The following is a 12516-nucleotide window of genomic DNA, read 5'->3' as shown; positions in this document are numbered from 1 at the left end:
AATTGGAGGGCACCTGGGCCCCCTCCCACGCTCATTTTTCCCAAAGTCAACGGATCAAAATTTCGGGATAGCCATTTTGTTCCGCATAGTCGAAAACCATAATAACTATGTCTTTGGGAATGACTTACTCCCCCATAATCCCTGGGGGAGGGGCTGCAAGTTACAAACTTTGACCAGGGTTTACATATAGTAATGGTTATTGGGAAGTGTAGAGACGTTTTCAGGGGGATTTTTTTTTGTTTGGGGGTGCGGCTGAGGGGAGGGGGTTATGTGGGAGGATCTTTACTTGGAGGAATATGTCACGGGGGAAGAAAATTCAATGAAAAAGGCGCAGAATTTTCTAGCATTACTATAAAAAAAAACAATGAAAAAATAAACATGAAAACGTTTTTTCAATTGAAAGTAAGGAGTAGCACTGAAACTTAAAACGAAAAGAGATTATTACGCATATGAGGGGTTCTAAAAATACTTTAGCATAAAGACCTAGATATTTAGGAGGAGATAAATACCTCGCTCTTTATGCTAAAGCATTTTTAGCAATTCCAACTATTTATTCTACGGCCTTTCTGATTCAGGGGTCATTCTTAAAGAATTGGGACAAAACTTAAGATTTAGTGTAAAGAGCAAGGTATTAACGAGGGTACAAACCCCCTCGCATACATAATAATAATATAAGAATATAAAAGTTTGTTACGTAAGTTAATTCTTAAGTTACGTATATTTTTTACTAATAAAAACGTTCGTTAAAAATTAAAAGTTCTAGTTGCCTTTTTAAGTAACCGAAAAATTGGAGGGCAACTAGGCCTCCTTCCCCACCCCTTATTTCTCAAAATCGTCTGATCAAAACTAAGAGAAGCCATCTAGCCAAAAAAAGAATTAATATACAAATTTCATTTTAATAATTTATGTGCCGGGAGCCAAAATCAAACATGCATTAATTCAAAAACGTTCAGAAATTAAATAAAAAAAAACTAGTTTTTTTTAACTGAAAGTAAGGAGCGAATTAAAACTTAATACGAACAGAAATTACTCCGTATATGAAATGGATTGTCCCCTCTGCAATCCTTCGCTCTTTACGCTAAAGTCCTTTTACCTTTGCCACAATTCTACTTTTTAAAACAATTAAAAGCTTTAGCGTAAAGAGCGAGGGATTGCAGAGGGGGCAACCCATTTCATATACGGAGTAATTTCTGTTCGTTTTAAGTTTTAATGTCGCTCCTTACTTTCAGTTAAAAAAACTAGTTTTTTTTTTTATTTAATTAATATAAGAAATAAAGAATCTGCCATCATTCCAGTCTATTGCCAGCATTACAGAGGCTCCTGCACCCAGTTTACCACTGAGTTACCACGTAATGTTTTTTCACACACCGTATCATAGCAAAGCTGAAATCCCCTTCAAAAGGATTTTTTTAATTAAACTTCTTTTTACTTCATGTAGAAAGTATTCGGTAACTAGCAGCAATCCTGGCAGTAAAAATACCTCTCACACCCTTTTTCCTTTGTTGATCAATGAAAAACCTACAATATAGTTCTTATTTGTCCTCCAACCCTTTACAACAAATGAAAAATTAAGCTTAAAGTTTATATACGATAATACTCAAAAGAGTCAAAACACTCATTGGTTATTGATACTAGCCTATAAAAAGTGTCAGACAGAATCCAAAGTTACTGACAGAGTTTAGGGCAAGACAGTAAATATCAAGCTATTATTGGCAACAAAGTTGCAAAATTCTGTACAAAAATTCAAATTTTGACATTCTAATTTTTTTACGTTAATTCCTGGAATGCCACATTTCTCAACAAAACACAAGAGAACCTCTCACCTCCTTGATTTTTTTTCAGATTTCTAGGCACTCCGTTTCAAACAATAAAATTAATTTTTTTTTGTGCTATTGATTACCCCACTCCAAAAAGATCCTGCTCACTTTCCAGGCTCTAGTCAAGCCTGTTTTTACTGTGGTCTACCCTATGACAATTTACAGGTTATCAATAAAAAATAAAAATAAGGATAAATGAAAACACGAAAATAAAATATAAATGCACCAGACTTAGATTTTCTTTCAAAATTCTACTTTATATAATCTTGTTACGTAATTGGTGACTACAGATTCAGCAGCCATAATTTTGTGCAATTTGCTATTTTAGTTTTCCATATTTTCTAAGCCTCCCTCTGCTTGCTCAGTCCTTCAGTCCTCATATATGCCCTTTCTATTCTGCCAATTACGCAAATGTCTTTTTTTTCATGATGTTACACTTACAGTTTATATAAAACAAAATCTTAATATAATATACTTGCATAAAATGTCCATATAAAAACTTACCAGTGGTTCAAGTGTAGCCATGTCTTTAATTTTATTGGCACTCAAATTCAAGTGTGTCAAATCAGGAGAACCAGAAAGAAGATTAAGTTGTCCAGAAATACGATTGTCACTCAATTCCAACTGAAACATATCAAATTCGATTAGAGAAATAAGAAGAAAAATCATATAATAAAGGTAAAAAGTAAGTAGCTAGAGCTAACAATTAATAGTTTCTAGAATATTAAGAGATATTATAAGGCAGCAAACAACAAACTTGTAAAAAATAAGATAATAAAACTCTCAGGGTTACTTTCATCTTCATTGAACTCCTGGTCTGCTGTTTTGGTCACCAGACTACTAAAAGATTTACTCCAAAGGTTAAAAAAAAGGTAAGCATAGAACTAGCTTCTCCTAAAAGAAATTAAAAGCAGTAAACTATAGCTTGTAGGTTAGCAATTTTACATTTTTTCTTTTTGTTTCCATAAAACTCACATCTTCTCTAACCAGATTAGTAAGATGTTTTCCTCGAGACTTTATCAAGACTTCTGCTGATCTACATAGATGATCCTACTGATTTTTTTTTTTTTTTCCATCAATTGAGTGATAATATTAAAGCTAGTTTTAGGCAACTTACAGAAGGATTGAGTGTAGAGAACCAAAAATTAATAGGTTCATAGTTTCTTAGAAGTGGAACTGGGGCTTTAGTAATCTGCTGATCCAAACATATTTTTTTTACTCTTTACCCCCTCCTCCTTAAAGAATGATTTAGGCAATTTAACCTGAAAATTAAAGAATTTAGGCACTTACAACAACAAATATACTTATAAAACTTAATTCCAAAGCTAATACCACCCAATATGCATAGCATTTTGATTCATTTTCCCAGATGTGGCTAAAAAAACACACTCCAAAGAAAATATAATATATTAGCAGCAGTAGCACAAATTCACAAAAAATATAGAGGGAGCGGGGAGGAGGTAAGACAAGGATTTTTTTTTTAGTGAAGATACATAAAAGGATTTTTTTTTTTAATCTTAAGGGCTGGGATTGACATTGACTTTTCCCCAAGAAATATTAAACACAAAATAAAAATTTAATATCCCAAAGAAGACGCCTAAAAGATTGATACCTTCACGCTTTATAGCCTTTGAAATTTGGGATTATTTTTTATTGGTAATGACTTTTATTTTATTTTTCAGGCTGTATTATCTATCAAGCGTGACAATTCTCTAGGCTTTCAATACCAATTTCTTTAAACTTTTACTCTTTTCTTTTTGCAACAAAATGAGCAATGAAAAAAGACAAGGTAGTCAAAATATAGGGTTTACACTTTTTACTGTTTGAAGGAGAGATGAAAAATCATGATCTCTTCCTCGACTACATCTTGGGTACAATGCAGAGGAGAACAAAGATTTGAGTACTGGTAGATATAGAACTTGGCTAAAAAAAAATAATTTATTGAAATCTCCATCTCAAATACTTGTCAGGTAAAAGAGTTTCTGGTTGCCACGGAAAATTTAAATTAAATAAGGAAAAAAATAGGTGTCGAAAAACAAAAATTCCACCATAAAACAAACAATAAGAAATAATTTACAACATAAAATAATTACAGAAGTAAATCTTTCATTAGAAAATAATATACATGATGCAGCTGCAACTGCAGAAGAGAAAATTCCGTGGGTAATCCAAATTAAGAAGATGATCAACATAAAAATGGTTTTAACAAACGTTATTCAGATGAAATCTTTACATTAGTTTCATTATTAACATTATCATCATCAACATTTTCATTCTCTTAGACATTGCATTATCAGGTTATTGTAACCAAAATAGACTATATTGTACACAGTATTGTAACTGTGAATGAACATAATTTTCCACATATAATCTACAATGCAGATAATTCATCTGCAGACAATCAAGAGTTTACGCATGATAAACGTAATGATATCCCACATTTTCCTGAGGTCACTACTAATGTAATATGTGTAGAAGAGAGAGAAAGTCTCCAAGGAGTATCATAACATTTGGTTATAAAAAATACTTCCATTTCAAGTAAAACCTCTCCTCCCATAAAAAGAGTACCTCTATCCCTTTAAAGGTTTGGTTGTGTAAAGATTTGAATTTAGTAATTCAAACAAAAATGAAGAACAACCAAAATGACTTACTTTTTTCAAATTTGGCAGTTTTGGAAATCCTTTCAGTGTTGTTAGCCCAACATTAATAAGACTCAGATTGACAAGATTGACAAATTCGTCTGTGAGCCCAACAATCATTGTACTTTTACAGTTGTCCAGGTTTAGTTCATTCACCTAGAAAGTATTAACAAGTGGTAAATAGCTTACTTGAAAACCGAAATACTCAGACAACAATAAACAATTAAGTCACTAGCGAAGAAGAACACGCAATGAAAAAATAGAAAAAAAAGAAAAGATGATCTCTCTCACCTTGATCTGATGGTCATCTAGCATCATCTTGTGAACACAAACAACATTGTTATCAGTTGTTGGAGTCTTTGGATGTCCTAATGTCCACTTTCTACCAAGCTGGTACAGTCCTGTTTTAATTCAGCTGTAAGTCAAGCAAGGCCAGTAATGGTGCCTTCAAGATTCAGAGACTGGTACACTGGTTTTACATTGCCTTGTTTGCAATGCTAAGTTAGGGATGGTAGTTTGAGCTTCTGAAGAAGGGATGAATATATGACATCACATAAGTGTTTAATGCATTTTGTTGACATTCTCTGTACTGATTCATTGGCTGCTTTGTCAGTGTTGTTGATTAGGCATGCAATAAACATCCCAAACTCTAGCCTTGGTTAAACCATATTTTCAGAAAACTTGGTCATGACAGTTGGATGTCTGCTCATGAACATTCATTTAATTAGCCCACGTGTCTGATTGGTCTCTGTAGCAGTCCCTTGGGCATGAATATGAAGATTTAGCTCACCATCAACCAGGACAGTTGTCCCAGGCAATGCTTCTAAAATTTAATCAAAAGTAACTTTATCTCTAACGTTTTTCACCCCTGTTTAAATTTGACAACTGATGTAGCACCTACTTTACCATATCAATGCTATACAAGTTAATATTAATACTGATAAAAGTAAATTTTAGCCACACTACACAGTCATATTTGTATCCATAGTTTAAGTACTTTGAAGTTAAATAGGGGTTTGATTTGTTAACATAGCAGTCTTATACATGACCTCATCTGAAATAAACAGGATTGGTGCATTTGAGCATACTTTACCTGACTTATCTGATCAACATTAGCTTCCCTGGATAACAACAAACTGGAAAAAGACAACAACAATACCTATGAGGCAACTTGTCAACTGAAACACTATAGACAAGTAGGTGAATAACAATACTAATCCTGTATTCTAGTGTAAACATAGCTTATTTAGATATCCCTGAAGGTGTGCCATATTTCACAATTACTGTCCCTTTTTGTTCTATGCATATAATTCCATAGGTTGTTTCCATTTTTTGAAAAGTTTGAATTTTTAGTTTAAATATTATGTCCGTTATCATTACTTATACTGCATTTCTAGGTTTAGCAGTTGTGACTTATTTGACAACTAATCTAAACTGCATAAAACAGTAATTCTCCTAATCTCATATGTAATTTTTTATATCTAATGAAATACTAAGGACAAGTAATTGGGCTTCCTGGATAAGTAAACTTTGAATATTCAACTGCAGTATTTAATACCTAAAGAGAAGTTTCCCCATTCAATGTTGTTCAACTATAATTACTCCTACCACAACAACTACATCCCAACCTCATAATAAGGGCAAATGTAGCACTAGACTAAATAAAAAACTTCGCTCATTCTGTTGGCTTTAATTATTTTTTGCACTTATTTTCACTAACAGTTGGTCATTACAAAACATAATACAAATTTAAAAAAATACAAATAAAACAGCAAGCCTTGGGTTACATTAGGCTACATTGGGTGGAGAGGGGGAGGGGGGCTAAGATGCAATTGCTAGTTATGGTTAATTATAAGACAAAAGGATGTGTAATATTTAGATTCTCTATTCAATGCTCTTTACAAATACAATATTCACTACTGTCCCAAATGCATCCAAGTCTCCCCCCTATAGGGCCTAGGCTATATACACAAGTTGACTGATTTTTTGGATTCATCATTATTTTCTTTTCATTAATACTTCATCAATAGTTGGTACATATTGCCAAATAAAGCAAAAAAAGAAGAAAACAGCAAACTTTTATACATAGCTTAGTGCTACATCTAGCCCCACTATAGAAGCAGCAATATTATATTTGGAAAGAACATTGAATAGGATTTTCTTTTCTTCTTCTGTCCTATAAGTGAGCTTAATAAAGATGAAGGTAATTACAGTTGGACTGTTTGCCTAGCATTTCTGAATCTTAGACAAATGCAGAATTGACAAAAAAAATTCTCAAACTACAGAATTCTTAATTTATAATATGCAGAAAATTCTATCTATAGGATATAACAAGTTTTTGCTTATGATAATTTTTTCAAATGATATTACAGTTGGCTGAAACACAAAATTATGCAGCATTAACAATTTTTGTTTCTGAAACATAAATACCATTAATACCAAAAACTGAGAAAAGAGATCTGATCATGTATGCTCTTCATGTAGAAACATTTGTGACTCATATTTCCCACTGAACAATTGAAATATGGCCATTATTTTGGAAATCTTATTGTATTCTTATTCTCAATTAGGAAAAATTGTATTTTACAACTTTAATTGCACTTAGCTTGTGAAATACTAAGTTCTAGTCTTTTTTTTTAATATACCAGAGATTTAAAATCAGATGCATAAATATTCCTTAATTATTGTACAAATTTTCAAAAGACTAGGTTAGAGCAGATTTTAGAAATTATGGTGAATTTCCATTTGGTGTTGTATCCTAATCAAAAGGTACTAGTGTTAAATGTAGAAAAAACAACTTTTAAACACAGGAGAAGAAGTCAGGGAATTCAATTAGCTGATTTCTCTGGAAATTCACCAGGAAAATACCAAGTTGAAGCTAGAATTTGTGCAAACCTTCTTCACTGATACAAAGAAAAACTCTCAAAAATGACAGGTTTTCTGTAGTAAGTTTACAGTTTACACATAATTTTAACTCATCTGTTAAAACTAACCCAACAGGCCTAAACAAAACAAATGTAGATATGTTCTTTTCTTTTTTGTTACAATAAATGATCACAATGATAAAAAGTTTTTAAATTATATACAAACCTTGATAAAAAGATCAAGGAATTACTAAAAAAACATTCAAATGTCATTATGTTTAAAAACATAATTTTTGTTGATGCCAGTTTGACTGAGTCTATAATGGCTGCTTGAACAGTCTTTTCTATCAACTTATTCAAAAGTGGCACTGCTCTAACCCTAAAAAATGTCATTCTCTAATTTGAGACCAGGGGAAATGGAGCTTATTGCTGCAGCATCTAGTGCTGCTCAGGAAAGAAAGAGTAGATACTTATTTTGCTGCTCCAAGGTTTAACAGCTTCTGGTTTGTTATTACAACACCCCTTTTTGTCAACATGTCAGGATGGGCAACTTCAAAGCTTATAGGTATTGTTCATACTGAGTAAAATGCAGGGATGCAACACCCATTTGAACATTTTAAACAAATTTATTTAAATTTCAAGGAAGTTTGGGAATTTTTTACCTTTTTTAGTGTCCATAGTTCTAGACCACTGTAATATTTGCTTTAGAGTTAATAAAAATTGTATAATTACATTTCAAATGTCATAGTTGTAAATTTTCAAACTCCCTAATGTATGAATCTTGAAATGGTGTGAATCCTTTGGATTTCAGTAGACTAAAAGTTAACCTTAAATTAACATTGTCCAGCAAAATAAGGAATCAACTGTCTTTATTCAAAATCAAACCATGTTTTAAGGTTCTGTAACATTACCTTAAGCCTTAACAAGTTCTAACATAGGTTGAATATGTGTAGTCTGAGAAAAGTTTTTGCAAAGCAGGTTTTAGAGGCAGAACTCAGGGCCAGAACTCTACATTGGAAATGCTTGGTAATCATGAAGCAGTCCAAACTTCCAACTGACAAATAAAGTGAACATACCACTTGCCTTTTTTATGCTTGTTCTTAATATAATAATCACTTTGGTAATTGTATGATAAACCCACTAATGCTGAAGTTGTTTATTCATTGACACATTATAGAAAGGTTTTTGCTGTTAGTTTCTTTCAGCTTAGTGTGAGACAAGACAAAGACAAGTGACAGAATAGATAGAAAACATATAATTTGGACTATATATTTACACATAAGGTAAGGGTGGAGGTAAAGTATGTGGACAGTGTGAAGTTAAAAAGCAATTCTTACTACATAAATTATAGAACAATTGTACCTAACACATTAGGCATGCAGAACCACTATACTTTACCCCCAGCCCCCTAACATGCAAATATATAGCCCAAATTTGTTTATAAAGTGTTATATTTTTTATCTTACTTTGGTATGTTTCATTATATGATTATATGAAATCAGACAGTCAAACATTTAACATACTGGGCCTAGTTATTATTAATAATCCAGATTTGTGGACTAAAAATGAATTTCTTGTCCCTATTGGTAGCAGTGATCATGCTGCTATCCTTACAGAATTGTGGTTGGCTACTACTCAACCTCTTCCTAAACACCACAAAGTTATTGATTACAAGTGTATCTCTGGGAGACTTGCTGACTTTGATTGGGATACCATAGTCACTTCAGACATTGAAGAATCTTGGCAGAAATTCAAAACTGTTTTACTAGATTTTGAAAAGCTCATACTAGAACATTTTGGAGGAAACAGGCAAAAACACTACCCTTCAGTTGTCTGACTAGCAAACTACTAAACAGGAAGAATCAAACCTGGAAACACTTAAAAAAAAAGAAAACAGCTGCAAACTATCAGAAGTATCAAAAGGCACAGAATGAGGCCACCAATTCCATAAAACAACTAAAGAAGAGTCAAGAAAGGTTAACTGAAAATATAAAAATAACCCCAAACTGTTTTGGCAGTATGCTTCAGTTGAATGTTGAAATAGGCACTCTGTCCCTGATCAAACAGTTTTAGATCCAGCTATTAAAGCCAAGATCCTAAATAACCAGTTTGCATCAGCTTTCACAGCAGAAACTGCTACCCAACTTCTCCCTCATATACTGTTACTCAACCAATAGCACCTCTAGAGCTAAATGAGGAGTCTGTTTTGAAACAGCTTGCTCTGTTGGATGTAAATAAATCTGCAGGGCCAGATGGCCTCCACCCCATCTTTTGCATGAGTGAAGAACAGCAATAGCATACCCACTCTCAAAGCTCATCAGACTATCTCTTGATACCTCAAAGCTTCCTGCAAAGTGGAAAATGGCACATATTACTCCCATAAGTAAAAATGGAAGGAAAGATTCTGCAGAAAACCACCAGCCTATTAGTATTACTCTGTTGCTGTTAAGCCTCTTGAATATATTGTCAACAAAGTAGTTATTGAGCATCTTGATCAGAATCATCTTCTCAATGGCTCTCAACATGGTTTCTGAGGCATCCCTGGGAACCCCTGTGACATGATCCTTCTTGATTTCTCAAAAGCATTTGATAAAGTCTGTCATAAGAGACTTGAGCTTAAGCTAGAATCTATTGGTTTGGAGGGAAAAATTCTTAAATGGATTTGGGATTTCTTGAGGAATCATGTTCAGCAGGTAAGACTATTTGATACAGATGGCAATCCTATCCTCTCAGCTTGTTATCAGAGGGGTTCCATAGGGAAGTGTAATTGACCCCACCATATTCAATATTTTCATAAGCAATGCTCCTTTAGTGCTTAAAACAAGATGATGCTATATGCCAATGATTCCAAGGTGATTGGTCCAGCTAGCATTCTTGAGGATACTTCCAAACTTTAGAATGACCTTGATCTCCTTAGCATTTGGGCATAATCTTGGCTACTCACTTCCAATGTGTCAAAATGCCATGTTTTAATTCATAAATTTAGCACTCATGCAAAAAAGGCAGCAGCATCAGCTAGCTCATCACTAGGATTCATAAAAAGAACAATTTTTTCCCATTCTCCTAAAATTCTGAGCCTTTTGTATCAGTTATCCAGACATTTCTCCTCAAAGTGACAATGCACTCATTTTCTGACTAACCTTGTTGCCAACCTCTAGAACAAATTACTGCCAGATACCATAGCTGCCCAAACCACAAACAGCTTTAAGAACCATCTCAACAATGAATGGTCATCAAAAGAATGGAAGTATAACTGGGAAGCACTCAAATCAGCAGCATCAAGCCACTAGTCAAGTGCACATATTCAACTATGTGTCATGTGTTATCAACTCTGGAGTTTCTACAAGGAAAAATCCATAGATTGCTCCAAGCTGCAATTTAAGGTAATTAATAGATATGTGTTTTTTTTATTATCTTTCAACTCCCTATTATACAGAAATTACTTTTGATAACTAGAATTGGTATTTAAAATATAAATTTTGTTCATATTGTTTAACCCTAACTTTTCCCTCAGCTTCAAAACCCTGCCCACCTTAACCATTTTAATTTGCCCCATGGAGGATGAGGATCAACTAGATATGGATGCACTTCTAGAATTAGCCTTTCTAAGTGTTTTAGACAGCTTGTGACAAAACTAAACAATTACTTATTTTAACAAATAAGAACACGGAATATATCTGGGATCATCAGCAGGGTGGTGTTCATTGTCAGAAGAAAAACCATGATATTTGGAAAGATAACAAAGCAACCACTAAATGTTTACCCTAGCCAAAGTCTAAATTAGTAGAAACCTAATCTATAGGCTACATTTTTCTGGGTTTCTTCCAAAAAACCTGTTGTCTTTTGTCCCAGTATTGGACATGTTGCAATCCAACCAAAGACTCTGTCCCAGAATAGGCAGAGTGATTTAAGTGTCCCAGTACTGGTTCTCTTACCCTAGGTCTATTATAAGTTCAACAAACCTAAATTAAATAGGCTACAAGAGAAAAAGGGGTGACTGAAAATGATTTATACCAAATATGTGTTTGAGAGAAGATTTGTTAAATGAGACATCAAATGGTAGGCTACTTTTTTGTGAGAATAGGCTATAAAGTTTCCCTTAAATTGAAAGTTATTACACACCCTTAGGCTATGGAAACTTTTTCCTTACTTATAAATTTGTATCTTAAACTAGTAGACTCATTCAGAGGGAATTTGTGTACATATGAACAAAGTGCACCCTAGCCTTATTCTTTATAAACTAGCTTAGCTAAAATAATTTAATAAATATGAAATGAAAGAATCAAGAACAAAAGCGGTTGCGATTGAACAAAATTTTTACCTCTTCTGGTGACTTTCCTCTCTTTTCTAGCTCAATTCGTTTCTCCATGTGTGAAGTTGGCAGTTCTCTGTTGCTTGGCGCCTTAATAAAGCTCATATTCCTGAGATTATTCTTTTCTTCAAATTAGAACGACAAACGCCGGCAAAATCTTGAACTTCAAATTTAAAAAGTACGCTAAAAGATATTGGCGAAAAGGTTCTGTATTCGTTCCATTTCGCCATTCACCTCGCTGCTATTTCGACCGTTTCTTGACAGCTCTGATTTCACTTGACTTCTGTGGTAAAATTATCGAAATTATTTCAAAATAAACATGCAAATGAGGTGCATCTAAACGTGGCAGTGCTGTCTTCATGTGGCATAGACTAATTGATCACTGAAACTCTTAGTATTTCATCCTCCTTATTTTGCTGATCAGGAAATAAGTTAAAACACTTTAACTTAATTTAACTTAATTTACATTAGTTCTTTTGTATCCATGATAAAAGATCTGAAAAATGATTTTTAAGTAAAGCTTGATCAGTGTGCTCGAAGAAAATAAGAATCTGAATTAGAATTCAAAAAATAGAATTTACCTTAGATACCTTCGTTTCGGATTCATTAATGTCAAAAACTGAAGAAAACATTAGACTTGAAGCCCTAGAATACCTATAAATCAGTAGCGTGCCCATTACCAAAGCCCAGCTTTAGTTTTGATTGAATAAATGAGATCCAACAAATCACATTGATGATAAGTAGAATTCTATAAAACTGCATGAGCTTATAATGCATAAGGTAGGACTTACTTAGAAAAGCAGTTGGAATTATCCTTTCAGACTCCAAACAACGCAGAATATCTTTACATTTCGTTTTAAAAGTGAAGGAGAAAAAGATATTCC

General features: G+C 33.3%; 1 protein-coding gene across 1 annotated transcript in view; it reads right to left on the bottom strand.

Moving 5' to 3' along the window:
• LOC136031277 (acidic leucine-rich nuclear phosphoprotein 32 family member A-like) overlaps window positions 1-11797 on the bottom strand; it is a 36553-nt gene extending 24756 nt beyond the window's left edge. Inside the window, exons 1-3 of the mRNA XM_065710719.1 lie at window positions 11642-11797; window positions 4469-4612; window positions 2322-2441 (exon numbers count right to left, since the gene is read on the bottom strand). Coding sequence (XP_065566791.1) covers window positions 2322-2441; window positions 4469-4612; window positions 11642-11737 — 360 coding nt within the window. The 5' untranslated portion in view covers window positions 11738-11797. The remainder of the gene's footprint in view (window positions 1-2321; window positions 2442-4468; window positions 4613-11641) is intronic.
• Window positions 11798-12516: the final 719 nt, after the last annotated feature.

Source organism: Artemia franciscana, chromosome 9 (genome assembly GCF_032884065.1).
Source record: "Artemia franciscana chromosome 9, ASM3288406v1, whole genome shotgun sequence".
Classification (NCBI taxonomy): Eukaryota; Metazoa; Arthropoda; class Branchiopoda; order Anostraca; family Artemiidae; genus Artemia; species Artemia franciscana.
This window is presented reverse-complemented; position numbering and strand designations above follow the sequence as displayed.